The sequence below is a fragment of the Mobula hypostoma genome, chromosome 3, assembly GCF_963921235.1.
Source record: "Mobula hypostoma chromosome 3, sMobHyp1.1, whole genome shotgun sequence".
NCBI classification, from domain to species: Eukaryota; Metazoa; Chordata; class Chondrichthyes; order Myliobatiformes; family Myliobatidae; genus Mobula; species Mobula hypostoma.
This window is the reverse complement of record NC_086099.1, coordinates 18689628-18716644: the sequence shown is the minus strand read 5'-3', so window position 1 is coordinate 18716644 and position 27017 is coordinate 18689628. Positions and strand designations below refer to the sequence as shown.

At 40.7% G+C, this 27017-nt stretch overlaps 1 protein-coding gene across 3 annotated transcripts in view; it reads left to right on the top strand.

Moving 5' to 3' along the window:
- zfr (zinc finger RNA binding protein) overlaps positions 1–27017 on the top strand; it is a 67891-nt gene that overhangs the window by 14214 nt on the left and 26660 nt on the right. For all 3 annotated transcript variants that reach the window (XR_010017338.1, XM_063042738.1, XM_063042737.1), the window contains exons 4-10: positions 6640–6910; positions 8048–8171; positions 9375–9593; positions 10133–10359; positions 15381–15569; positions 23493–23763; positions 24227–24402. Coding sequence is in view for 2 of the 3 variants with exons in the window: in XM_063042738.1 (XP_062898808.1) it covers positions 6640–6910; positions 8048–8171; positions 9375–9593; positions 10133–10359; positions 15381–15569; positions 23493–23763; positions 24227–24402 (1477 nt within the window). In the remaining variant the exon portion in view is untranslated. The remainder of the gene's footprint in view (positions 1–6639; positions 6911–8047; positions 8172–9374; positions 9594–10132; positions 10360–15380; positions 15570–23492; positions 23764–24226; positions 24403–27017) is intronic.

Here is a 27017-nt window from a genome sequence, read left to right as displayed (position 1 = left end):
GAATAGGTTGAGTGAACTTGGCCTTTTTCCTTGGAGCAACAGAGGATGCGAGGTTACCTGATAGAGGTGTATGAGATGATGAGAGGCATTGATCGTGTGGATAGCCAGAAGCTTTTTCCTCAGGGCTGAAATGGCTAACACAAGGAGGCATAGTTTTAAGTTGCTTGGAAGTAGGTACAGAGGAGATGTCAGGAGTAAGTTTTTCACACAGAGAGTGGTGGGTGCATGGAATGCACTGCCTGCGACGGTGGTGGAGGCAGATACGATAGGGTCTTTTAAGAGATTCTTGGGTACATGGAGCTTAGAAAAATAGATTGCTATGCGGTAGAGTAATTCTAGGCAGTTTCTAGAGTAGGTTACATGGTCGGCACAACATTGTGGGCCGAAGGGTACCTGTAATATGGTGTAGATTTCTGTGTTCTATGTTTCTGCCCAGATCTTGACTTCTGCCAGTCAGCCAGTTTTCTATCAGTGTTCGTACATTGCCTCGATCACTACACCATAGGATCTTAGCTTGTTTAGCAGCCTTGTGTACGGCATTTTGTTAAGGACTGAGAATTACTGTGTGCTAAAATACCATTGTTTTTTTTTGTTGTTGTAAGTGATAAACATGAATGCAGAGAAAACATTGCTGTTGCTGTTGTGATTCCATTGGATTTGTTATGAATAAAACGGCAAGGACATTTTCCAGGATATAGACAAGGCAAGATGGTCAGTAGAATGGAAATGGACAGATAATGAGGAAAATGAAATTTCATTGTTAAATCAGAGCTACCAAAATGTGATTTTGGTGAAAAATTGTACTGTAGGAATATTGAATGATATATTTTAAAGAAATCTATTAGTGTTAAGATGGCAGTATGTTCAAGGACTTGAGAGGAATGATGAAAGTGAGATTTGATGGCTGAATTAAGGATTTTTGGTTTGAAGCATTGTTTAGTAATTACCTTTTTTGATGTGGTGCTTGAAAACATTCACTGACGATACCATAATGGAAAAGCAAATAACTACTTCTCCATGTGCCTTGCGCACTGCACGCTTGGGTGATCATGGCTTTCTGCATCGAACGATCCCATGCAAATAACTACAGAGGCCAATAATCTGATATTAAAGCAAGCTGCGAAGTCTCATCAGCACAGGAAATATTTGTGGAGAGAATAGGTAATGTTCTGGATTGATGATCTCGATTTAGAATGGGCCTTTTCATAGGATATTCAGTTTCTCTGTCTATTAATGCTGTCTGACCTGCTGGGAGAAATTAAATTGATAAATTTATTCTTCAAGTTTATTGTCACCTGACTGTACATAAATACAACCAAACAAAACAATGTTCCTCTGAACCATAGTGCACCCACAAAACATGCATCACACGCAGCACTTAATACCAAACATTACCACAAATAAGTTAATAAAATACAATTCGAAGTGCATGTAATGCTCAAAACAGGCAAACGGTAAACAGCTCACTTTCCTTGTGATGAGACCTCAGTGGTATTCATTAGCCTCCCAGCCTGAGGGAAGACGCTGTTACCTAGTCTTGCCATCCTAGTCTTGATGCTCCTGATAAATTGATTTATTCTTGTCACATGTACTGAGGTACAGTGGCAAAAACTTGTCTAGAGTACTGTTTATGCAGATCAATTCATTACAGCATATAATGGCGTAGTATGAAGTGTTACAGTATGGAGAAAGTGCCTCTATGATTTGGGACCTAAGTTTAAATGAGGATTTTCATTGCCAGAATGTTTTAAAATATATTTTGATTTGTACGTAGATGATTCCCAGAGACCAGATACTGAAGAAGTCAGTTGCAACTATTTATAGATATTTATGCACAAAAAGTAGTATATTGGAGAATTTGATGTGTTGAAGTACAACTGGTGAAACGTTTTCATAAAAATGGGGAAAACTATATGTTATTAGGTAATACTCAGCTGTCATACTCACTGTGATGGATTTCTTGAACAGCATGTTGCTGAACCTACAAGGAATGTGCTATCTTGGAAATGGTCTGTGCAATGAGACAGGTAGAATTAGTGATCTTGTAGCTAGTGATCCTCTTGGAAAGAGTGATCACTGGGCCGGCTGGTGGCACAATGACATCAACGCCGGACCCGGGAGTGGTGGTTCCCGGGTTTGAAACTAGTCAAGTCCACCCCCAACTACGCTTTCCATCCGTGCCGGGTTGAGTGTCGAGATCGCAACTCGAACTCGTAAAATAAAGGGAAAATACTGCAAAAATGTCTGTGTGAGCAGCGGCACGCCAGTCAGTCAGTCAGTCCGTCTCCCCCTCTCCCTCTCCCCCCCCTCCCCCTCCCCCTCCCCCTCTCTCCCCCTCCCCCATGCAAAAGACATCATCACAGACGTACGCACGCAGGCACATGCCAAACAAAAGGGAAGAGTGATCACAGTATAACTGAGTTTCTCGTAGAAATGGAGGATGCAATAGTTCCATCGAAAACCAGCGTATTATGCCTAAACAATGGAGACTACAATAGAATGAGGGAGGATTTAGCTAGTGTAGACTGGGAACACAGGCTAGATGGTGGAACGGTGGGAGACTTTCAAAGAACCTGAATCCCTGCCCCCTGCACCAGTTTCTCAGCCTCTCATTAAACTGTACAATCATCCTATTCCTGACCTGACTAGCACATGGCACTGGGAGTAATACAGAGATTACTACCTTGGAAGTCCTGCTCATCAGCCTCTCCTCTAACTCCCTATACTCACTGTGCGTGATCTTTCCCCTGTTTCTTCCAATGTCATTGATGTCAATGTGCACCACAGCCTCCGGCTGCCCTGGTCCTAATGGAATGCATCCCAGGGTACTGAAAGAAATGACAGAAGTTATAGCAGAGGGTTTGGTGATAATTTGCCAAAATTGGACTCTGGGCAGATCCTGGCAGATTAGGAGACGCCACTATTGTTACTCCACTGTTCAAAGAAGAATGTAGGCAAAAGGTAGGTAACTATTGGCCAGTTAGTTTAACATCTGTAGTTGGAAAAATGCTTGAAACTGTCATTAAAGAAGAAATAGCGAGGCATCTGGAAAGAAATGGATCCATCAGGCAGACAGCATGGATTCAACAAAGGCAGATCCTGTTTGATAAACTTACTGGAGCTCTTTGAGGATATAATGAGCGTAGTTGATAGAGGGGAACATATGGACGCTATTTACTTGAATTTCTAGGAGGCGTTTAATAAGGTGCCACATAGAAGACTTAGCCATAAGATATGGATGCCTAGAGTTGGGGGTGATGTATTAACATGAATATAGGATTGGTTAACGAATAGAAAGCAGAGAGTTGGGATACATGGGTGTTACTCTGGTTGACAATCAGTGGGGAGCGATGTGCTGCAGGGTTTGGTGATGGGCCTGTAACTGTTCATGAGATACATTAAAGATCTGGAAGAGGGAACCAAGTGTAGTGTATCTAAGTTTGATACTAAATTGAGTGCAGAAGATACAGAGAGTCTGTAGGGGGATATGGTAGGTAGGCTAAGTGAGTGGGCACTGGTCTGGCAGATGGATTATGATGTTGGTAAATATGAGGTCATCTGCTTTGGAAGGAAACATAGAAGTGCAGATTATTATTTAAATTGTAATAAGTTACAGCATGTTGCTGTGCAGAAAACCTTGGGAGTGCTTGTGCATGAATCACAAGGTTGGTTTGCATGTGCATCAGGCTATCAAGGCAAATGCGATGTTGGCCTTCATTGCTAGAGGGATTAAATTTAAGAGCAGGGAGGTTATGCTGCAATTTTACAGCGTACTGGTGAGGCCACACTTGGAGTACTGCGTGCAGTTCTGGTCTCCTTTCTTGAGGAAGGGTATACTGGCTTTGGAGGCAGTGCAGAGGAGGTTCACCAGGTTGATTCCAGAGATGATGAGGTTAGATTGTGAGGAGAGATTGAGTCACCTGGGACTGAACTCTCTGGAATTCAGAAGAGTGAGAGTAGATCTAATGGAAACATAAAATTATGAAAGGGATGGGTAAGATACAGGAAGGAAAGTTGATAGGTGAGACTAGGACTAGGGGACATAGCCTCAATACTTGGGGAGTAGAGTAGGAAGGAGATGAGTGGAAACTGTTTTTCCCAGAGTGTGGTAACTCTGTGGAATTCTCTGCCCAATGAAGCAGTGGAGGCTACTTCAGAAAATATGCTTAAGACAAGATTGGATAGACTTTTACATAGGGGAATTGAGGTTTATGGGGAAAAGGCAGGTACGTGGAGATGAGTGCATGGCCAGATCAGCCGTGATTTTGAATGGTGGAGCAGGCTCGACAGGCCAGTTGGCCTATTCCTGCTCCTATTTCTTATGTTCTTATGTTTTGAGACAAATGTTATTGGGGGCATTTAATAGGTGGTGGGAGCTTACTCCCATTACCACCCCCAGCTATAACAACCTTAAGGAGCCAATTTTCTCCCATAGTCCTTAAAAACCTCAAATAACATGTTTGGTAACAATTTTTAATACCTGGCATTCCTTTTCCCTGATCAAAGCTTCAATATCTGTTAATAGCTGTTGTTAAACTTGCCGTCTTTGCCTCCTGGCTTTCCAGGGACACGCTGACTTTTTACTATATTGCTTATCAATGCCTCCCGTTCTTCAGATATTGTTCTTCCCACCCATCCTTGCAGTGGCTCGCAATTCTGCCTCTTCCAGCTGGCATCTTAAACTGTCAGAATCTGCCTTGCCACAGTTTAGGGGCCTATCTTGATGACCAATCTTGCCTTTTTCCATGACTACCTTAAAGCATATCAAACTGGTCACTGTTCCCAAAAGATTCCTTCTCAGAAATTCTATTCATTTGCTTAATCTCATTTCCTAAGTTAAGGTCAAGCATAGCACAGCCTGTCTCCCTACTCCTTTGCATTCCACCAAAGCGAAAAGGACTCCCCATGCACTTGAGAAAAACCTCCTTGGGTGGTTTTGTGCATTTTACAAATTCCTTCTCATGTAAGCCTCTTGCTCTGAGGCAATCGGAGTTAACATTGGACAGTGTGAAAATCCCCGACTGCTACAGCCCAATTCCTTTTAACCCTTCTATGCTTTAGCTGTATAATTTATTTTAATTCCTGACTAGTGGGAGGCCTATTGTATCATCCCATCAAAATGATCACCACTGCATTATGTAGCTTAATTGTCTGATGCAGGCTTGCTTCCCCCCCCCCCCACCTCTTTTGCACCTTTTCTATCATATCTTAAACTTCTATACCCAGAATATTAAGCTGCCAGTCCTGTCCTTCTCTCAGTCTGCTTTTGTGTTGGCAACAGTATCATAATCCCACGGGTTGATCCATGCTTTCAGCACATTGCTCTACATGTGAAGATCCTTGCACTGAAATAAATGCAGTTAAGACTACTAACTGCATTGTGCTTCCGTATTCATCTCTGCTTACTCTTTCCACTGACGTATTGGAAGAAGTTACTTTGTCTGGTGTTGAATACATTGGCTTTGATACATTTCAGTGTTTGATACCAATGAAGGTTAGGTGGAGAAGAAATGAGCAGTTTTGCAAACAAATATTGTGTTCTTCTGCTTTGAATTATGTTGGTCTATATTGCAATCAAGAAATGTTGGCAATGTGTTCTCACATTTTGTGCTGAGTTGTGTCGTTCCTGATAACATTGAATAGTATTCCTGCTTGCCAATTTTGTTTAATTCAGTTTTCCTGCAACCTGTACCAGTCTATTCCAGCCAAATTAATATATGGAATACAGAGTCCGAGTGTATCTTTTTCAACTTACAAGGATCAATATGCATTTATAGTCCGTATTAGTGAACTTTAAGAGGGGACATATGGGATGAAGAAAGCTGGTGGGTGTGTTATGATGACTCTGCATCTGGATGTTGATGAGCTGATTGGGTGAAAAGTGAATCCATAGGGTGGTCTTGGAGAGGATAGTGATTCTCTAATTCTGAACCTTTGGGATCTGGAGGCTGAATCACTGGGTATGTAAAGAGAAGTTAATAGATTTGAGGGACATGGGAAGTTGGCAGAGAAGTGGTGTTGAAGCCTATGGCATATTAACCAAAATTGTATCGATTGGTTACAATGGAGAATGGTGTACTCTTGCTTTTATGTAGTTGGAGAAATGAATAATGTTTTCCTTCTGCTGCCCTGATCACTGACTGTGTCAGCTACAACCTGGGGCAAAAGTGAATTTGCTAGAACTTTGCACGGTCACTCAATATCCCTCTTAACTCAGAAGCAATTGAAAACTATTGAACTCTAAGGAAGTAGCACTTAAGTCTGTTACACTCTGTCATTTCTTGGTACATTTGCTGCCCCGTTCCTCTGCCTCCCTCTCCCCCCCCGCCTGAGGTTACAAGGTTAAGATCAAAGTGTGAACCACTCGTGAACCCCGAGAAACGACAACATTCTACCTGATTGGAAAAAAGGTATTGCAGTTTATCATGTTAAAAGTCCAAGAAGCATTTTGGAATGGAACAGCTAAGGCAAAATATTTGAACTAATACATTAAATCTAAAGCAAGTTAACTTTTCTGTACCTATTAGATCCCACCAATCTCTACAGCACTTCCTGAGATGTAGCTTGTCAAATCAAATTCTGAGCATCCGTTTCAGGTTTTGTATTTCTAAACACTGAATGTTTTGTCTTTTTGACTAGCCAACAGCCGGCCACTGGCATTGCATACTCCCATCCAACCACAGCTGGCAGCTATACAGTCCACCAGGCACCAGTAGCTGCTCATGCTGTTACGGCAGCGTATGCTCCTGCAGCGGCAGCTACGGCAGCCAGACCAATCCCTGCTGCAGCTGCAGCCACCGCAGCCTATGGAGGATACCAAGCAACGCATACCGCCGCGGACTACGGTTATACGCAGCGGCAACAAGAAGCCCCACCGCCACCACCACCAGTCACCTCGCAGAATTACCAGGTATGGACTGGATCACTTTTTATAACTGTATTTGTTAATTCTAGAGAGTTTTTCCCCACAAAGTGTCAGAGGAGGAAGAGAGATAAATTATTATAAGCTATCAGCACAGTGCATTTTTAATCAATATTTTTTTTTAAATAGCTTGTCTGTTTATGTGAATCCAATTCAGTGCTTTGCATTGTTAGAATTATAAAATAGACATCAATGTTTTTTTTCAGGGTATATAAAATATATGATGGGAGATTGGAGGTTAGGGGAATATAATAGCTTTATCATTTTGGAGAGATGGAGAAATAATTTTTGGTAGTTTGAAGTGTAACAACATGACTCATTCTTCATGAGCAACACACACAAAATGCTGGAGGAACTCAGCAGGCCAGGCAGCATCTATGGAAAAAAGTACAGTCGACATCAGCATCTGCGGGTTTTCTCTTGTTTGTGTCACTCTTCATGAGATTGAACAATGAGGTGACTAGAAACACATTAGTTGTGAGGCCAAGGCAAAAGCATGTTAGAATAGAACTGGGTAGATATTTCAAATGGGGGGTGGGGAGGGGAGGTGTGGATATTCAAGTCCGAGCATTCACTTTCAATACCATCCATCTACATTAGCTGCAGTCTGCACTTTCTACAGAATCCTAGCTTGGGTTGCCAGCAATGTACGTGTTCCAAAAAATAATTAAAGAATTCCACATATTGCTTTATCATTTTAAAATATTAAGGCTATTATTTTTAGAGATATTGCTTATAGTTAGATTTGCGTTTTTGATTATAACTTGTACCAATTTCGTAACTATCTAGAACCCATTCAGTTTTTATGCACATTGCTCAAGATGGATACTGGTACGGGTTCAGGTACTATGTTGTTGGGTGCCCATAGGGTTTTCACAGCAAGATACAGAAGTAGATTGCCAAGCCTTTCTTCTGCGCAGATACTGCTGATGATCTGGTTGGGACCCAGCCGGATTTGAACTCGGGCCATCCGCCTCGAAGTCCAATGTTGATGCCACTACACCACTGGCTGGCCCTTCATATACTACATTAGGCCAAAATTTATTTTAAAAGTCTGCTTTTCAGTTCATATTTAAAAGCTAAAACTTTTTAAGATAAAGTTTTAATTGAACCCTTCTATTTCAGGATACTTATACATATGTGCGCTCTACAGCACCAGCAATAGCCTATGACAGTAAACAATACTATCAACAGCCTGGTGCTGCAGCACAGCCACAACCAACTGCTGCTGAAGCCTACTATCAAGCTGGTGAGTCTGCAACTCTGTTAAGAAATTAGAAATGAATTGACAAAATTTAATGGAAAGGAGAAGTGTATAATTGGCTGCAAGTTCTATATAGGGTATTTGGAACAAATGCTCCCTTTTGGAGCTCCCAGTCCATCTGATGACAAAATAAGCCTCTACTCCAGGGGTTCCCAACCTTTTTTATTATGCCTTGGACCAATACCATTAAGCAAGAGGTCTTTGCACCCCTGCTCTACTCCATATCTTGCTAAGTTTGGGTGATATACTCTCTGGATATCATCAGCTGGGGAAAGCAGAAATGCCTATTTGTTGATCTATGAAAAGGTGACTAGAGATGTAAATATAAGTTTAAGATAATGTGTTAGAACAAAATATTAAAGCAGCATTGAGCTGCATTGAGTAGCAGAATTGAAAATACACTTGGACTAAGATGTTAACTGTCCTGTGCTATCACCAGTGGGATCATCAATTGATCTGCCACCTGTCTTCAGGAATTTTGGCCCACTTATGATCAAGACTCCCTCGAGGTGGTGGGCCAGCAGTGCTAAAGCACCACCTCCCACTGGTGAGCTTAAAAACTTGGCATCTGCCTCTATCAGAGTTGTTGGTCGCTTCCGTCCAACAGATAGTCTGCTCTTCAGGTGTCTATGCAACTACTGAAGGGTTTGCAGAAGATGGATACACTGTCCGACTATCTGCCCCTTGGGGCGTACTTGGTTCACACCCACGCTGATCCTGTCATTGCTGCCTCAGCTACAGCCCTGCTGGTTGACTTGATCTCTCTTCTAGTGAAGCCAAGGTCACACAGCCACTTCTGGAAAGTGAACGCAATAAAGATACGGCAGCCTACTTCAAATGGATAGCATGAGACCTTCCACCCTCTGTCTCTGCACTCTGATCTTAATTCTGCATACTTGGTTAACTTGCGTTCATGGGCTTCATCGATGTTGTCTTCCCAGGAGACTGTGAGTTCACCAATAACCACTTCTTTGCTGGTGTCAGACCATACAATTATATCTGGATGCAATGTGGTGAAAGCTATTTGCTCCGGGAAACTGCCTTTCCCATCCAGGTCGGCCTTGACACACCAAGCATACTACATTGATGAATTGTAGATTGGGTTTTGTGTGTACAAATGGTTTTAACGAATATTGATGAGAAACTACTGTTTTGTATCAATTCCTAAGAGTTAAGTTTTTGTTCCAGCTGCCAAGGCAGGATACAGTCAAGCTGCTACACAATATACACAAGCTCAACAGACTCGACAGGTGACGGCCATCAAGCCAGCTACACCAAACCCGACTACTACCTTTACTGTTTATCCTGTTTCGACTACTGTGCAGCCAGCAGCTGCAGCTGCTGCCACTGTGGTTCCATCCTATACACAGAGTGGTACATATAGCTCGACTGCTGTGACGTATACGGGTAAGTATAAAAGATAAACAAGCATAGATTCCAAGATGCAATACCAAATGTGGTGCGTTCTGCTGATTTAAAGGAAAGGCACTTCGAAACTTGAGCCTTTTGGATTTTTTAAAAATAGATTGTTTAATGTTGGGAATCAGCTTTCAAGCATTTTTTTGAATCGAGTAGCGTGAAATCAAGTTTGTACATTGACTTTGATATGAATAGCTTCTCATGGACTTACATATTTTCATACACAAATATAAATTCTTGCTGTAAATCTCCCTTGATCCAGTTGAGTGAATAATATCTTCATGCAGAGTAATAACATGAAAAAAAATTCACTGGGTCATCAATTAAGTCTAACAACGTTAGCCACCAAGAACACAGGATTTGCTTTTCCGGCTTCAAGACGAGCATCCTACAGATATTAAGAAATACTTTAATGTCATGGTGATGAGTTTTCATCTTGTTTATAATCTTTCTCTCAAAATTGAAATTCTCTTGTGTTTTAAAGCTTGGAAGTTCTGTGAGGAAATAACAATTTGTTCATTTTATAGGCGCTACATATGCCGGATATGAAGCTGCGGTATATTCTGCTGCATCTTCCTATTACCAACAGCAGCAGCAGCAGCAACAACAACAACAAAAACAAGCTGCAGCTTGGGCTGGGAGTACTTTCACTAAGAAAGTTCCTTTCCAGAATAAGCAGAAGCCAAAGCAGCCACCCAAGCAACCTCAGATCCATTACTGTGATGTTTGTAAGATCAGTTGTGCCGGGCCACAGGTAAGGATGAATTGGATTTTAAATGTGCCAGTGTTAGACTAATGTTAACTGTTGATTTATGGTTCATGGTTGCAGAATATTTTCTGCAACTGTGACTGGGCATGAGGTCAGATACCTATTGATCCTGTTAATTTCCAACATAAATTGGTCTTTGCAATCTTCCTGAAGCAGGATTCTGTTTTGTTGCTTGTAGAGTTCGAGAAGGTTTAGAATGTGAAATGCAGCAGTTGAGTTATAAGAAAATTTAGACTTGTATTTATAAATAAATGCTTTTATTTTGGTATAATCCATAGATTTCTGATTGTGGTACTCTTGTAGTTCTGTTGGATAGGAAGCAAGGTATATTGACCCATTAATGATGAGTGAGCTGTTAGGATAGTGAGTGATTGGACAAAGCAGCCCGGGGCTGATAGTATTCCTATGCACCAGCTACCCTATCTGATTGTAAAAGTTGATGGGTCTGTCTGTTAGGTGTACTTTTCAAGCAGCCTTGATGGGTGACAGTTATGCACTTTATAATACACAATGCAGCCATTGTGCACTAATGGTGAATGGAGTGAATGTAATGTAATCAGGAGGTTTGGTTTGGCTTCTGGCTGCTTGAGTGTTGTTAGAATTGCAGTCTTCTAGCCAAGTGATTATTCATTTGTAGAGAATTTAGAGGCTTTGGGAGTAAGGGGCTGAATTTCTTGCTATGAAATAATTTGCTGAAGCCACATTTGTCTGGTTATTCCTGTTAAAGTTTTAGTAGATAGCAGCCTCTTGGGATGTTCCTGTGGAGACTTTGTAGTGATAATGTTGATTAATAAGAGCCAGTACTTAAACGATGGCAGGGAATAATCCTTAGCAAGCTCTTGCATGATTTGAATGATGATGCCTCGCATTAGCCCTACCTGAATGAGTTCAAAGTAAATTTGCTATCAAAGTACATGTATGTCACCATAAACAACCCTGAGATTCATTTTCTTGTGGGCATAATAAATCCAAGAACCATAATAGAATCGATGAAAGACCGCATCCAACAGGACAGACAAGCAACCAATTTGCAAAAGACAACAAACTGTGCAAAGACAAAAAGAAAGAAACAATAAATAAATAAACAAACAAACACAAACAAACAAACAAACAAGCAAGCAATAACTATCGAGAACCTGAAATGAAGAGTCCTTGAATGTGGTGGTTCAAGAGCCCGATGGTTGAAGGGTAATAACTATTCCTGAACCTGGTGGTGTGAGTCCTGAGGCTCCTGTACCTTCCTGATGGCAGCAGTGAGAACAGAGTATGACCTGGGTGGTGATGTTTGGGGGGGGAGTGGGGGGTCCCTGATGATGGATGCTGCTTTCCTCTTGTTCTATGTAGATATGCTTAGTGTTGTGGAGGGCTTTACCCATGATGGACTGGGCCATATCTGCTACTCTTTGTAGGATTTTCCATTCAAGGGCATTGGTGTTTCCATACTAGGCTGTGATGCAGGCAGTCAATATTCTATCCACCGCACATCTACAGAAATTTGTCAAGGTTTTAGATGCCATGGTTGAACCTTTGCAAAATCCTAAGGAAGTAGAGGTGCTGCTGTACTTTTTCATAATTGCACTTGTGTGCTAGGCCCACGATATGTCCTGTGAAGTGATAACACTGAGGAACTTAAAGTTGCTGACCCTCTCCACCTTTGAGGGGATGATAGTATTGAATGTCGAGCTGTAGTCGATAAAGAGCATCCTGATGTATGCATCTTTGCAGTCTAGATGATCCAGTTGAGTGAAGAGCCGATGATCAGCACAGCTCTTTAGTACTTGGCCAGGTACCTAGTCCGCGCCAGATGCTTTCATGAGTTCACCCTCCTGAAGGATGCTTGTACGTCAGCCTCAAGACTGAAATCACAGGATCACTGGGGACTCTGGGAGTTTGTGATGGCTCCTCCATGTTTTGAGAGTCAAAGCAAGAATAGAAGGCATAGGGGCTTATCTGGATGCAAAGCCCTGTTGTCACCTATGGTGCCTGATTTTACTTTTTAAGAAGTGATAGTATTCAAGTCCTGCCACAACAATTGAGCATCCTTCGTTGATTCAAATCTGGTCTGGAATCGCCAGTTTACCTGTGAGGTGGCTTTTGGGAGATCGTACTTGGGCTCCTGCAACTTTCTTGGTTGTCAGACTTGAATGCCTCTGATCTATCTGGCCCTCAGCAGGTTGCAGATCTCATGATTCTTCCAGGGCTTTTAGTTGGGGAAGACTGAATGATTTGTGGGGACAGACTTGTTTACCACTGTGACAATCATGGTATATTTGTTCAGATCCACAGATAAGTCCTTGAACACGACCCAGTCTATTAACTTGAAGCAGTCTCAAGCTGCTGCCCTGTCTCCCACGACTACTTTTTTTGTTCTTCTCATCTCAGGAGCTATGCTCTTTAGCCTCTGTGTGTATGCAGGTAGGAGGACAGCCAAGTGATCAGATTTCTTGAAATGTGTTCTGGCATGGTGCAGTCGGCATTCCTTATTTTAGTATAACTGTGGTTTACTGTGTTGGGAGCTCCTGTGCTATAGGTGTTGATGGATCTGGACAGGGAATTTTTTCAAACAAGCCTGGTTGAAGTCCCATACTATGATTTGAAATGCATTGGGATGGACTTTTTCTTGTTAGGTGATGGCATATGCAGTATCTCGAGTGCTTGATTGTAGTTGCCTACTGGTGTAAACTCTGGTGAGGATCACAGATGAGAACAGACAGCATTTGAGCGCTATGCATCCAGGGTTGGGGAAACACAAGTTTAACAGACTGTGACATCGGAGCACCACTAATAGTTTATCCTTTGGGTCTGATCGCCATATCTGGCATGCTAGGAGCAAGTCATGTCTTGGTTAAACATAGAACACTACAAGCAGCACACATAAAAATTACTGGTGAACGCAGCAGGCCAGGCAGCATCTCTAGGAAGAGGTACAGTTCACCAGTAGCTTTTATGTGTGTTGCTTGAAATTCCAGCATCTGCAGATTTCTTCGTGTTTGCGTTTTTAAATAGAACACTACAGTCTCTCCTTCCCCTTTGATGCAGCAATCTTGCCCTCAGGTCCTCAATTTTGGTCTCCAGTGATTGCACATTTGCTAACAAGATGCTGGGTAGAGGGTGTCACATTTCTCTGTTTCAGCCTGGTTTGGTTCCCCCCCCCCCCCCACCTTCCTTGCTTCCAGCCATGGCGATGAACTTTGGTCTGCTTAAAGGTGCTGTACTGATTGTTTGAGAGTCAAGACCAGTGAGATCTCCAGAAGATTGTGAAATCTGTAGATCATTAAGTTGATTTAAAAGTACATTATGCAGAGGGAAATTACATGCTATAGTGGGAGTAATTCAGGAGGTATATTTAGAAAACCATAAGATATGGGAGTGAATTAGGCCATTTGGTCCATCAAGTTTGCTCTGCCATTCAATCATGGCTGATCCTTTTTGCCCCTCTTCAGCCCCGCTCCCTAGTCTTATCCCTGTAATCTTTGATGCCATGTGCAATCAAGAACCAACCAAGCTCTGCTTTAAATATACCCAATGACCTGGTCTCCACAGCTGCCTGTGGTAATAAATTCCGCAAATTCACCACCCTTTGGCTAAAGAAATTTCTCCGCATCTGTTTTAAATGGAGGCTACTCTACGCTGAGGCTGTGCCCTCTTGTCCTAGACTACCCCACCATGGGAAACATCCTTTCCTCATCTACTTTGTCCAGGCCTTCCAACATTGGAAAGATTTCAATGAGATTCCCCCCCCCACCCTTCTAAATTCCAGCGAGTACTGACCCAGAGCTATCAAACGTTCCTTGTATGATAACCCTTTCATTCCTGGAATTACCTTTGTGAACCTCTGAACCCTCTCCAATGCCAGCATACCTTTTCTTGGATGAAGAGTCCAAAACTGTTCACAATACTCGAGGCGAGGCCTCACCAGTGCCTTATAAAATCTCAGCTTCACATCCCTGCTCTTGTATTCTAGACCCCTTGAAATAAATGCTGACATTGCATTTGCCTTCCTCACCACCAACTCAACACCACCGACTCACCGACTTAACCTTTAGGGTGTTCTGCACAAGGACTCCCAAGTCCCTTTGCATCTCAGATTTTTCTTCCCATTTAGAAAATAGTCTGCCCATTTATTTCTACTACCAAAGTGCATGACCATGCATTTTTCAACATTGTATTTCATTTATCAGTCTTGCCCGTTCTCATAATCTAAATCCTTCTGCAGCCTACCTGTTTCCTCAACACTACCTGCCCCACCACCAGTATTGTACGTAGCCTGCAGATCGTGGTTCACTAGCACTATCTTTGGGACTGCAGTTGAGTATAGTGTGATAAAGGTGAACTTTATCTGTCACATGTACTTTGAGATGTGCATTAAAATGCACCGTTTGCATCAAGGATGTGCTGGGGGTAGCCTGCAACTGTCACCATGCTTCCAATGCCAACATTAAAGTTCAAAGTAAATTTACTGTCAAAGTACATATCTGTCACCATATACAACTCTTCATGGATCAAAGCAGCAATACTGAAACTGCTCTAAATGTACAAGCTCCTTAGAGGCAGCATCAGAATTGACTCTGATGCCCCAAACTATAATAGTGTCACTCTAACTGCTACGCTATTGTGGTGCCCCAATATTTCTGACAGATGAAGAGATTTGGAAAGGTTTAAAGATTGGAACTGGAAAGGACTAGCTGTTTCTTTTGGTTATTTGGAAATAGTGTGCCAATTACCAGAGCATAGAGTAGTGTTACTGAGTAGTTGAAGTGGACGTCATTTTATTGAAGAAGTGAAATTGGATAAATATTTGGTTTAGAAAAATGAGGCAAGTTTATGGAATTGTCATTGCTTTTAAATCAGTAAAGACCCAGAATAACCTGACATTTTCCCTCTTTTGTACATCTGTTCCCCTTTTGAGCACAACAAATAATGGTTTATTTTCACTAGCCTTAAATTGGGAAAGTTATTCATTGCTTACCATTCAGGTGGAAAATCAAAACTTTCTTCTTCCTCAGACTTATAGGGAACATTTAGAAGGACAAAAACACAAGAAAAAGGAAGCTGCTCTGAAGGCTACTAATCAAAGCAGCAATACTGGGACTGCTCGAAGCATTCAAAATCAGCTGCGGTGTGAACTCTGTGACGTCTCCTGCACTGGGGCTGATGCATATGCAGCTCATATTCGTGGAGCAAAGCATCAGAAGGTAAATAGTTTGCACCTGTATAACCAAGAACCTTTAATTTAAAAAAAAGTGAGTAAATTTCCATATATGCACTGGCAATGCCCAGAATGGTTAACTGACATCTTGTACTGATTTTCTCGAATTAATGTTTGGAAGATGCAGCATTGGAGAGGGTCCAGAGGAGGTTCATGAGAATGATCCCAGGAATGAAGGGGTTACCATTTGAGTGCTTAATAGCTCTCGGCCTGTTCTCACTGGGGTTTAGAAGAATGGGAGAGGAGCTTTAATTCAAACATATTGAAAGGGCAAGATTTGAGTCCAGATGGATTTTCTGGAAAATTTTATAAGGCTTTTTCTTCACTAATTATACAGCAGTTGCACTTAGTCTTTTTAGATTGTTTCAAATTGGATAGTTTGCCTCAATCTTTTTATGAAGCTTCTATTTCACTTATCCTAAAAAAGAACAAGGATCCAACTGAATGCTCTTCATACAGACCAATTTCATTGCTTAATGCAGATACTAAAATTCTTTCCAAAGTTCTGGCTTATAAGGTTGAAAATATTTTACCTTCTATTATTTCTGATGATCAGACTGGATTTATTAAAAATGTACATTCCCTTTTTAACATATGCCATGTATTAAATGTTATTTACTCCCCTTCTCAGGAGATATCGGAATGTGTGATATCCTTAGATGCTGAGAAGGCCTTTGATTGGGTTGAATGGAATTATTTATTTAAAACCTTAGAAAAATTTAATTTTGGACCAGATTTTATTCAATGGATTAAATTATTTATCTCCTTCTGCTCAAGTTCTTACTAATTTTCAAAATTCCAAAGCATTTAAATTTCACTGTGGAACTAGACAAGGCTGTCCGTTGAGTCCTTTGCTTTTTGATTTAGCTTTAGAACCCCTTGCTATTGCTTTTCGAGAATCTAATGATATCTGTGGTATTTCAAGGAGAGGTATCATCCACAAAATCTCGCTTTACACTGATGATATATTGCTTTTTATCTCTAATGTTGAGATTTTGTTACCTTGTGTACTTTCTTTACTCTCCCATTTTAGCCAGTTTTCAGGATATAAATTGAACCTACATAAGAGTGAATTACTTCCTTTAAATAATTTGGTATCAATTAATACTAATCTTCCTTTTAAAATTGTAAGGAATCAATTTACTTATTAGGGTGTAACAATCACAAAGAATTACAAATACCTGTTTAAAGAAAACTTGCTTACTTTATCGAACCATGTAAAAAAAGGATACTAAATTGGTCACCTCCTTCAATATCGTTGATTGGATGAATTAATTCTATTAAAATGAATATTCTACTTAAATTTTATATATCTTTTTCAGGCTTTGCCCATTTTTATTCCTAAATCCTTTTTGGACTCTCTTGAATCTGTTTTATCCTATATATGGAAAAATAAATGTCCTTGTTTAAATAAAGTTCATCTTCAAAAACCTAAAAAGTCTGGAGGTTTATCCTTACCTAATTTTAGGTTTTATTACTGGGCAGTTAATATACGATATCTTGCATTTTGGCTATATTATATTAATTGTGTAGATTGGTATGGGTTTCTTTAGAAGCTTAATTCTGTTAATCAGTTTTCTATTATTTCTCTTCTTGGATCCTTGCTTCCTTTATTTGTCAGTAAACTAACTGATAATTTAATAGGTAAATGTACTCTGAAGATCTGGATACAATTTAGAAAACATTTTGGTTTATTGAGATTTTCCCTTTCTCGTCCCATTTATTCAAATTTTGTTTTTTAAACCCTCCATGACTGATTTAGTTTTTAAAGAATGGGACAGGTTCGGTATTAAATGTTTTTGGGATCTGTTTTTTTGGAGGAAATCTTTTTTCATTTGAGCAATTGTCAGCTAAATATAGCCTACCCAAAACTCACTTTTTCAGATATCTACAAATTAGAGGCTTTCTAAGATCTCAATTATGCACATTTCCTATAAGCTCAGATAAGAACTTACTAGAGGTAATTTTTAATTTGACACCTTTTTATAATGGTTCAATATCTAATATTTATGGTATGTTACTGGAGATGAGGAACGTTCCTTTAGACATAATTAAGAATCTCTGGGAACAAGACTTACATCAATATCTAAGAAACTTGGAAGGAAATTTTTAAACTGGTTAATACGTCATCGCTATGTGCTCGCCATTCCTTCATACAATTTAAAGTGGTACATATGACTAAAGCTATCTCGTTTTTATTTAGATATATCTCCCTACTGTGACAGATGCAATAATGGAGAAGCTTCATTAATTCATATGTTTTGAACTTGTCCATGTCTTGAAAAATATTGGAAGGAAGTTTTTCAAACTTTGTCTTTACTTTTCAAAGTCAATTTTAAGCCTAGTCCTTTGACGTCTCTATTCGGTATTGTTGCAGGACAAGATATCAAGTTGAAGACATCAGATTTATATATTTTGGGCTTTAACTCTCTTATAGCTAGGAGGGTGCTTTTGTTTAAATGGAAAGATGTTTCTCCTCCTACTCATGCTCAATGGCTGTGTGATGTTATGTCATGCTTAGATTTAGAGAAGGTTCGTTGATCAATTTCTGAATCTTGTCAAGACTTTCAAACATTGTGGGGACCCTTTCTGAATTATTTTCAAAACTTTCAAAACCCTCAATTCGTTGTTTAAATTTAGATGTTGATTATTATTAATTTTTATTATACGAGAAGGTATTTTACCTTTTTTCTCTCCTTAATAAACAGCTTCAGTCTTGGTAGGGGTTAGATTTTTTTTTGTAATAACATTGTAATTAGTATATTTCAATATAACTGACTAACCTACATGAATACGGGGTAATGAGATTGTTATTACGAATAGATATAATGTAATTGGTAGTTGTTTTTTTTTGACCTTTATATATACTTTCTTGTACTTCGTATTCTTTTATGTAGAAACTAATAAAAATATTGAAAGAAAGGACAAGATATAGTGGATATGGTGAAGATGGTTTCTATAGTGGGAGAGCCTAGGATCAGAGGGCAGAGCCTCAGAATAGAAGGATATCCCTTTAGAACAGAAATGAGGAGGAATTTCTTTAGCTAGAGGGTGGTAAATCTGTGGAATTCAAAGCCACAGCTGACAGTGGAGGCCAGGTTATTGGGTATATTTAAAGCAGAGGATGACCGGTTCTTGATTAATAAGGGTGTCAAAGGTTACAGGGAGAAAGCGGGGGATGGGTTGAGAGGGACAATAAATCAGCCATGATGGAAGGGTGGAGTAAACTCGATGGGCCAAATGGCCTAATTCTGTTCCAATGTCTTAATTGTATTCCCTTTGCTCCCCAACAAGTTTCCATTTCCTCCCTAATAGTTGTCTGAATTTGGGTCAGGTGTTGCATTCTTACTTGACCCAAAGATGAAGTTCTGACCACATGTGTGCCAACACCAAACCTAGTTATTCCTTTCTGCATAATACTGCCTGATTTCTGTCTTTCATTGTTTTTCTTGGCTTGACCGGACTGTTCATGTGTATGCTTCCCATCATTCCAGTTTCGAACTTAAGCTTATCCAGGATATTCAAGCCCATGTTTGAACTTTCATCAGGCATTATTTTTCTGCCTTCTGTTCCGTGAACAATGCTGACTATTTGTTAAATAAGACAAATTTAAAATTCATTGTTTCTGATCCTGAAGTGACATTAATGCTTGCTATCTCAGTAACCTCTTTCAGGTCTACAATTCTTGAATGTACACTTCACATCTAGACTCTTGTACATCATTTATTCATTTCCCTGGTAGCCACCTGAGACAAATTCAAACTTAGTATTCTTATTTGAGAGGTCTTCAGTGAGTCTTTGTACAAATATTCAGGTCAGTGGCTAAGCAAAAATATCTTGGGTCTTTGCAGCAGTGGCTTGAATTTTCACAATATCATTCTGCCATTGGCAATTTCCGTTGCCAGATCTGCCTCTGAAATTTCCTATTTGACCATTTCTGGCTACTTCTTCCTTTAAAGTTTATAAAACTTCATTCTGACTAAATTTTGATTACCTTCCCTAATAGCTTCTTTGTCAAATTTTGATAACATTTCTGTGAAATGTTTAATGGGCAAAACAAATTTGTATAATAGTTGTAATTCCATTTGGCCCACTGCATTCGTAAATTGAGAATGGATTTGCATGCAAGGCTCTACCATTGTTGGTAGAATCTCAGGTGGTGATGAGAGGGCGTACAGGAGTGAGATATGCCAACTAGTAGAGTGGTGCTGCAGCAACAACCTGGCACTCAACATCAGTAAGACGAAAGAACTGATTGTGGACTTCAGGAAGGGTAAGACGAAGGAACACAAACCAATCCTCATAGCGGGGTCAGAAGTGGAGAGAGTGAGCAGCTAAATTCCTGGGTGTCAAGATCTCTGAGGATCTAACTGGTCCCAACATATCGAGGTAGTTATAAAGAAGGCAAAACAGCGGCTACACTTCATTAGGAGTATGAAGATATTTGGCTTGTCAACAAATGCACTAAAGAACTTAAGTAGTTATACCGTGGAGAGCATTCTGACAGGCTGCATCACTGTCGGGTATGGGGGGGGGGTTGCTACTGCACAGGGCCAAAAGAAGCTGCAGAAGGTTGTAAATCTAGTCAGCTCTGTCTTGGGTATTAGCCTACAAAGTACCCAGGACATCTTCCGGGCAAAGTATCTCAGAAAGGCAGTGTCCATTATTAAGGACCTCCAGCACCCAGGGCATGCACTTTTCTCACCGTTACCATCAGGAAGGAGGTACAGAAGCCTGAAGGCACACACTCAGTGATTCAGGAATAGCTTCTTCCTCTCTACCATCTGATTCCTAAATGGTCATTGACACTTTGGACACTACCTCACTTTTATTTTAATATACAGTATTTCTGTTTTTGTGCATTTTAAAATTATTCAGTATACGTAATTGATTGTTAATTATTATTTTTATTTTATTTATTATTTTTTTCCTCTGCTAGATTATGGATTGCATTGAACTGCTGCTGCTAATTTAACAAATTTCACGTTACATGCCGGTGATAATAAACCTGATTCCGATTCTTTGGATAATGAATGGCTTTCAGTAAACTTGTGCTCCCAGCGTTCTTTGTCCCATAACACTTGTCAGTGCCCTACCATTAAATGTACAACTACCTGGGTCAAAATGCATCACCATGCATGTATCTAAGTTGAAATTTACTTGTCAGACCTCTGCCATCTCCCAAACCAACCTTTGTAGGTCATTGTCAGAACCTGAATCCCTGCCTCCTGCACCATCTCTGACCCATTGTTCTATTTGTGGACTCACTAGCTAGCACCTTGGATTGGAGATCACTCCCCTTGGTCCAGCATACTAATTTTTTTTATTAACTCCTTATACTTGTACTCATTTTGCAGAACCTCATCTTTTTCTTCCTATATAAATTTGTACCGATGTGTACAATCATTCTGGCTGTTTGTTCGTTTCCTTAACCTCCCCCACCCCTGGGGAATTTCCATTAGCTCGGAGACATACTTTTCCCTAGCATTTGAGAGGCAACGACCCATCCTGGCATCTCTTCTGTGGCCATTGAATCTCCTGTCTAGCTCCCTAAATAGCTGTCTCTATTTCCTAACGAGACATCTGCCTTAAAATTTCCCTTAACATCTGCCGGACGATGCTGAGGATGTTCTACGAGTCTGTGGTGGCCAGTGCTATCATGTTTGCTGTTGTGTGCTGGGGCAGCAGGCTGAGGGTAGCAGACACCAACAGAATCAACAAACTCATTCGTAAGGCCAGTGATGTTGTGGGGATGGAACTGGACTCTCTGACAGTGGTGTCTGAAAAGAGGATGCTGTCCAAATTGCATGCCACCTTGGACAATGTCTCCCATCCACTACATAATGTACTGGTTGGGCACAGGAGTACATTCAGCTAGAGACTCATTCCACTGAGATGCAACACAGAGCGTCATAGGAAGTCATTCCTGCCTGTGGCCATCAAACTTTACAACTCCTCCCTTGGAGGGTCAGACACCCTGAGCCAATAGGCTGGTCCTGGACTTATTTCCTGGCATAATTTACATATTACTATTTAACTGTTTATGGTTTTATTACTATTTATTATTTATGGTGCAACTGTAACGAAAACTAATTACCCCCGGGATGAATAAAATATGACTATGAAATACCAAGTTTCCTATCGCTATTGATTGGTATGTCTCTTCCCATCTCTGCTGAGGGTCAGAACTGATCACAATGCTACTAACCAGGCTGCTGCTACTGCTGTGCCCTGATGGTCATTCTCTCTCCTCCCCCCCCCCCCCCCCGCTTTGGGTTGGGTATGATCACCTCAGTATAAGTCTCATCTTCGAAGCCTTCAGTTTCCCAGATAATCCGCAGTATATCCAGATCCTTGACCAGGTCAGTCAGGAGCTGCACCTGGGTGTAATTCCCACAGATGTAGTCATCAGGGAGACTGATGTTCCCTGCCTTACCACATCTTTCAGGAGGAGCAGTCCACTGCCCTAACTGCCATCCTGTCTACACTGAGTCAAGGATTAAGAGCAAAAGTAAACCTTGCCTGTTCTTTTTCACCATATCTGAGCCACTAACTCTTCCTCTTGCACCAATGTCTATTGAGCCAAAGCCTCAGCTCTCCACCATAACACTAGCAATTTTGCTTGACCCTAACTTTTTATTGGGTGCTATCTATTAGCCAATTAATTTTTCCCTAACAACTTGGGGAAAAAGTACCTCTTTTTTTGGGTCCTTTTAAGTGAAATACCAGTAACTTGCAAGAGCTACCTTTTAAACACTTGTACCTCTGGTTTAAGTAGTGTACATGTGGTTTAGTATTTGATTGAATTCAGAAGGCCATAAGACTTGGGAGCAGAATTATGCCATTCAGCCCATCGTGTCTGCTCTGCCATTCCACCATGGCTGATTTATTATCCCTCTTAACCCCATTCTCCTGCCTTCTCCCTGTAACCTTTGTTGCCAGATTAATCAAGAACCTATCAACCTCAGCTTTAAGTATACTCAATGATTAGGCTTCCAAAGCTGTCTATGGCAATGAATTCCATAGGTTCACTTCACTCCTCTGTTACACCGCATCTGAAAAATTATTCTAAGCAGTTCCTTTGCTATCTTCTAGAAACTCTCTTTATAGGCATCCGTTAGTCTCATGAGACCATGGATTTGTGCCTTGGAAGGTTTCCAGGGCATAGGCCTGGGCAAGGTTGTATGGAAGACCAGCAGTTGCCCATGCTGCAAGTCTCCCCTCTCCACGACACCAATGTTGTCCAAGGGAAGAGCATTAGGACCCATACAGTTTGGCACTGGTGTCGTCACAGAGCACTGTGTGGTTAAGTGCTTTGCTCAAGGACACACATGCTGCCTCAGCCGAACTCGAACTAGCGACCTTCAAATCTCTAGACGAATGCCTTAACCACTTGTCCACGTGCCATATATAAAAGAGCCAAGAGAGAAGGAGTTTTGAAATGTATCCCATTTTTAAAAGTGGGCTAATTAGACCATCTGGCCCATCCAGTCTACTCCACCATTCAATCATGGCTGAACCTTTTTTTTTCTATCCTCAACCCCAGTTCCCGGCCTTCTCCCCGTAACCTTTGATGCCGTGTTCAATCAAGAACCTATCAATCTCTGCCTTAAGTACACCCAATGACCTAACCTCCACAGCTGCATGTGGCAACAAATTCCACAAATTCATCACCCTTTGGCTAAAGAAATTTCTCTGCATCTCTGTTTTGAAAGGGTGCTCCTCTACGCTGTGCCCTCTTGTCCTAACAGACGCATTTTGCTATTAACTGTGATTTTTTATTTGCATTTATAAACCAATTTTAAGAAAAGTTTTTTCTAGTGTAATTCATTTAAAAATTCCTACAGCTGTTAGCAAACTTGTTTTAATGTCAAATTAATTTCCATTTTTAAAATTTTGTACCATGCAGGTAGTCAAGTTGCACACCAAGCTTGGCAAGCCCATCCCATCAACAGAGCCCAGCATGGGCAGCCAGACAACAACTACAACTACAGCTGGGACCTCTGTCAAGCCAGTTACTCCAAGTCCACCCGCAGGATCCAGCAGTGGTGCGGCCACTGCAACTCCCACTGTTTCCACTGTTGTAAAGACTAATCCAGTCGCTGCTGTATCTGTGAATAATGTTGCTAATAAGGTGCTTACTGCAAAAAAAGCACCAACTCCGAAGATTACTTTTGTAGGCAAGTACTCAAATTTATTAAGTTGCTCGCACATCTCACTTTCAATCAACAAGCTGGCTCTGCTGCAACTACAGTTCCTATTTGCTAACTTGTTGAGTACCACCCAGAGGTGGTAATTGAAGAGTATCTGACTACCTATTTGCCATATTTGAGATTGAAAACTGGAGGGAAGAACTGGAATAATAATTGTCACGACAAAAATATGGTTGCCAAACAGTAAATATAGAAACTAAGTGATGTTCTAAATGCCCTAACCTTGACTTCATGTGGATAAAATTTAAAATGAAATCCTGGTTGTGGCATTGATGTTGACAGCTGTTAAATTTGATTAAAAATGTCATGCATTCAACTGAACCCCAGGTGCAATGTAAATGCAGAAATTAGCTACTGTTTGTGTTTTTAAAACAAAGTTGTAAAAGAGAAAAAAATTCTTGACTGGTTGAAGTATTGAATTGTTCTCTAGGTGGTAACAAGTTGCAGACTACAGGAACTATAATTGAAGAAGCCAAAACACCTGAAGTAAAGTTGGCAACACCACCTGTTCAAGAGACCAAATCAGAGGCAGTGGTGGAGCCAATAAATGCACTTGCTGCATTGCAGAGTGATGTTCAGCCTGTTGGTCATGATTACGTGGAAGAGGTAATTTTACAGTGATCTGCCTATGAATGATGTTGGTTCCCTATTAATTACTAAGGCACTTTTTATAATTAAAAGAGTAACAGATGCTTTTCATAAGAGGAGGGCAAATCAGGATCCTATAAATTTTATGCAGAAAAATGAAACTCTTCCATGTATTTCCATATTGAAATATCGAGGGAATATCTATTGAAAGCTCATTTTGCATTTATATTTGTATAATTAGCTTATTTGCTGAATAGATAGATATTAAATAAGTTTTAATGAACATATTGAAAAGTTAATGAATCTTTAGTGAGGTCAGAATATTGAATTTGTTCATTTGCTGCTCAGATGCACAGCTTGTCTTTTGTGTGGAAGTATGGACATCAAATGTATGTTTTCACTCTAGTCCCTGCCATCTGTAGCCTGTTAGTTACTGTCAAAATTCCTACTGTAGACCTATGTTCATTATGTGATGCAGCTGGTACATGCCCTTTAATGTTGGGTTCATATCTGGGTACTGGGCTTGAGCACATTTTCTAAGCTGACACTTGGCCAACCACTACATTTGAAGGTGTGCCAATTTTGAATACATCTTAAATACAAGTCCTTATTTGGATGGATATTACTGAGTGTTTGGTAGTTTGAAAAGATAAGGAGTTATTCCTGATTTCTACCTTCCATTCATTTCTAACTAAGATTAACCAATCATTGTTTTTAGACCCTCATGACACATTTCTGCCACTTTCAGTTTTCTTAGCCTTGTGTTCTCTTAATTTTCCTTTTTAAATAGAAATTGGAGGATATGTGGTTACTGTGGAGCTGCATTACAATAACATTTTTTAACACATCTGGCCAGGAGTGATGGTGGTATCAGAATCAGATTTATTATCACTGATTTGTGTGATGTGAATTTTGTTTTTTTGCAGCAACAGTACAGTGCAAAAGACAGTACAGTTAAGAAAGCTTATGGGGTGTTAGCTTTCATAAGTCGAGGGATAGAGTTTAAGAGTCGCGATGTAATGATGCAGCTCTATAAAACTCTGGTTAGGCCACACTTGGAGTACTGTGTCCAGTTCTGGTCACCTCACTATAGGAAGGATGTGGAAGCATTGGAAAGGGTACAGAGGAGATTTACCAGGATGCTGCCTGGTTTAGAAAGTATGCATTATGATCAGAGATTAAGGGAGCTAGGGCTTTATTCTTTAGAGAGAAGGAGGATGAGAGGAGACATGATAGAGGTGTACAAGATAATAAGAGGAATAGATAGAGTGGATAGCCAGCACCTCTTCCCCAGGGCACCACTACTCAATACAAGAGGACATGGCTTTTAGGTAAGGGGTGGGAAGTTCAAGGGGGATATTAGAGGAAGGTTTTTCACTCAGAGAGTGGTTGGTGTGTGGAATGCACTGCCTGAGTCAGTGGTGGAGGCAGATACACTAGTGAAATTTAAGAGACTACTAGACAGGTATATGGAGGAATTTAAGGTGGGGGCTTATATGGGAGGCAGGGTTTGAGGGTCAGCACAACATTGTGGGCTGAAGGGCCTGTACTGTGCTGTACTATTCTATGTTCTATGTTCTAAATTACAAAAGTAAATAGTCCAAAAAAAAACAGAATAATGAGGTAATGCTCCTGGGATGAATCAACTCTTCTTGGGCTTCCAGATGGGTACAGGTATTGATTTTAATTGGCATTTCAATACCATACTCTCCTGTCTTCAGGGATGGTGCCTAGGCTAGTCTAATCTGGTGGTGTATAATACCCCCGTTGTCTGTCCCTCCTGATTGGTTAGTTCTCAACCAACTAGGTTTCTGCTGTCCCACCTTGTTTACAATTGAATTCCAGTTCTTACATGGAGTGAGACCTTCGTCTTTGTTAAAATTCTTTTTCTCTAGTTTTATTTCAATGGCTTCCTTTACCAGGCAGACCCAAAAGCCGTTGGCACGGCAGAATAGTTTTGTGCTGTCAAAGTCGATCCTATGGCTACTGTGAATCCAGTGTTCTGCTACTGCTGATTTCTTCAAGCAATCCAAACTGATAACAACACCTATGCTCTATGATGTGGGTTCCCACCTTGTGTCCCGTCTGGCTGATGCACACTGCTCTACATTCACAGGGAATCCTGTAAACACCAGTTGTCTTGAGTCCCAGGTTATCTTTGACCAGTATAAGTGTGATTTGAGCTTCCTTATAGATTTGTGGATGGTATTAATCTGGCATTTCTTCAGAATCCTGGTGTGATCCTTCCAGAAACGATGGAAATGTAGGGAAGACAGGCGGTAGAGACGGGTTAGGTGATTTCCTGGTTTTTCTGTCAGCTCATTTAATGGCACAATTGATTTTCTTCGCCTTGCAGCCATTCTGTAGGAATGTCGTGTGTAATATTATTTCCTCATGGAGACTCTCTGGGTTTTGTAAGGAAGCTCAAGTCCCAGCTTATACGGGTCAAAGAGGACCTGGGACTCAGGTTGGCTGACGTATACAGGATTCCTTGTGAATGTGGAGCAGTGTATATGGGCATGGTGGAAACCTGCATCAAGGAGCATAGGAGGTGTTATCCATTTGGGCTACCCGAGAAATTGGTTGTAGCAGATCATTGTATTCTCAAAGTCATAGGATTGACTTTGGCACAA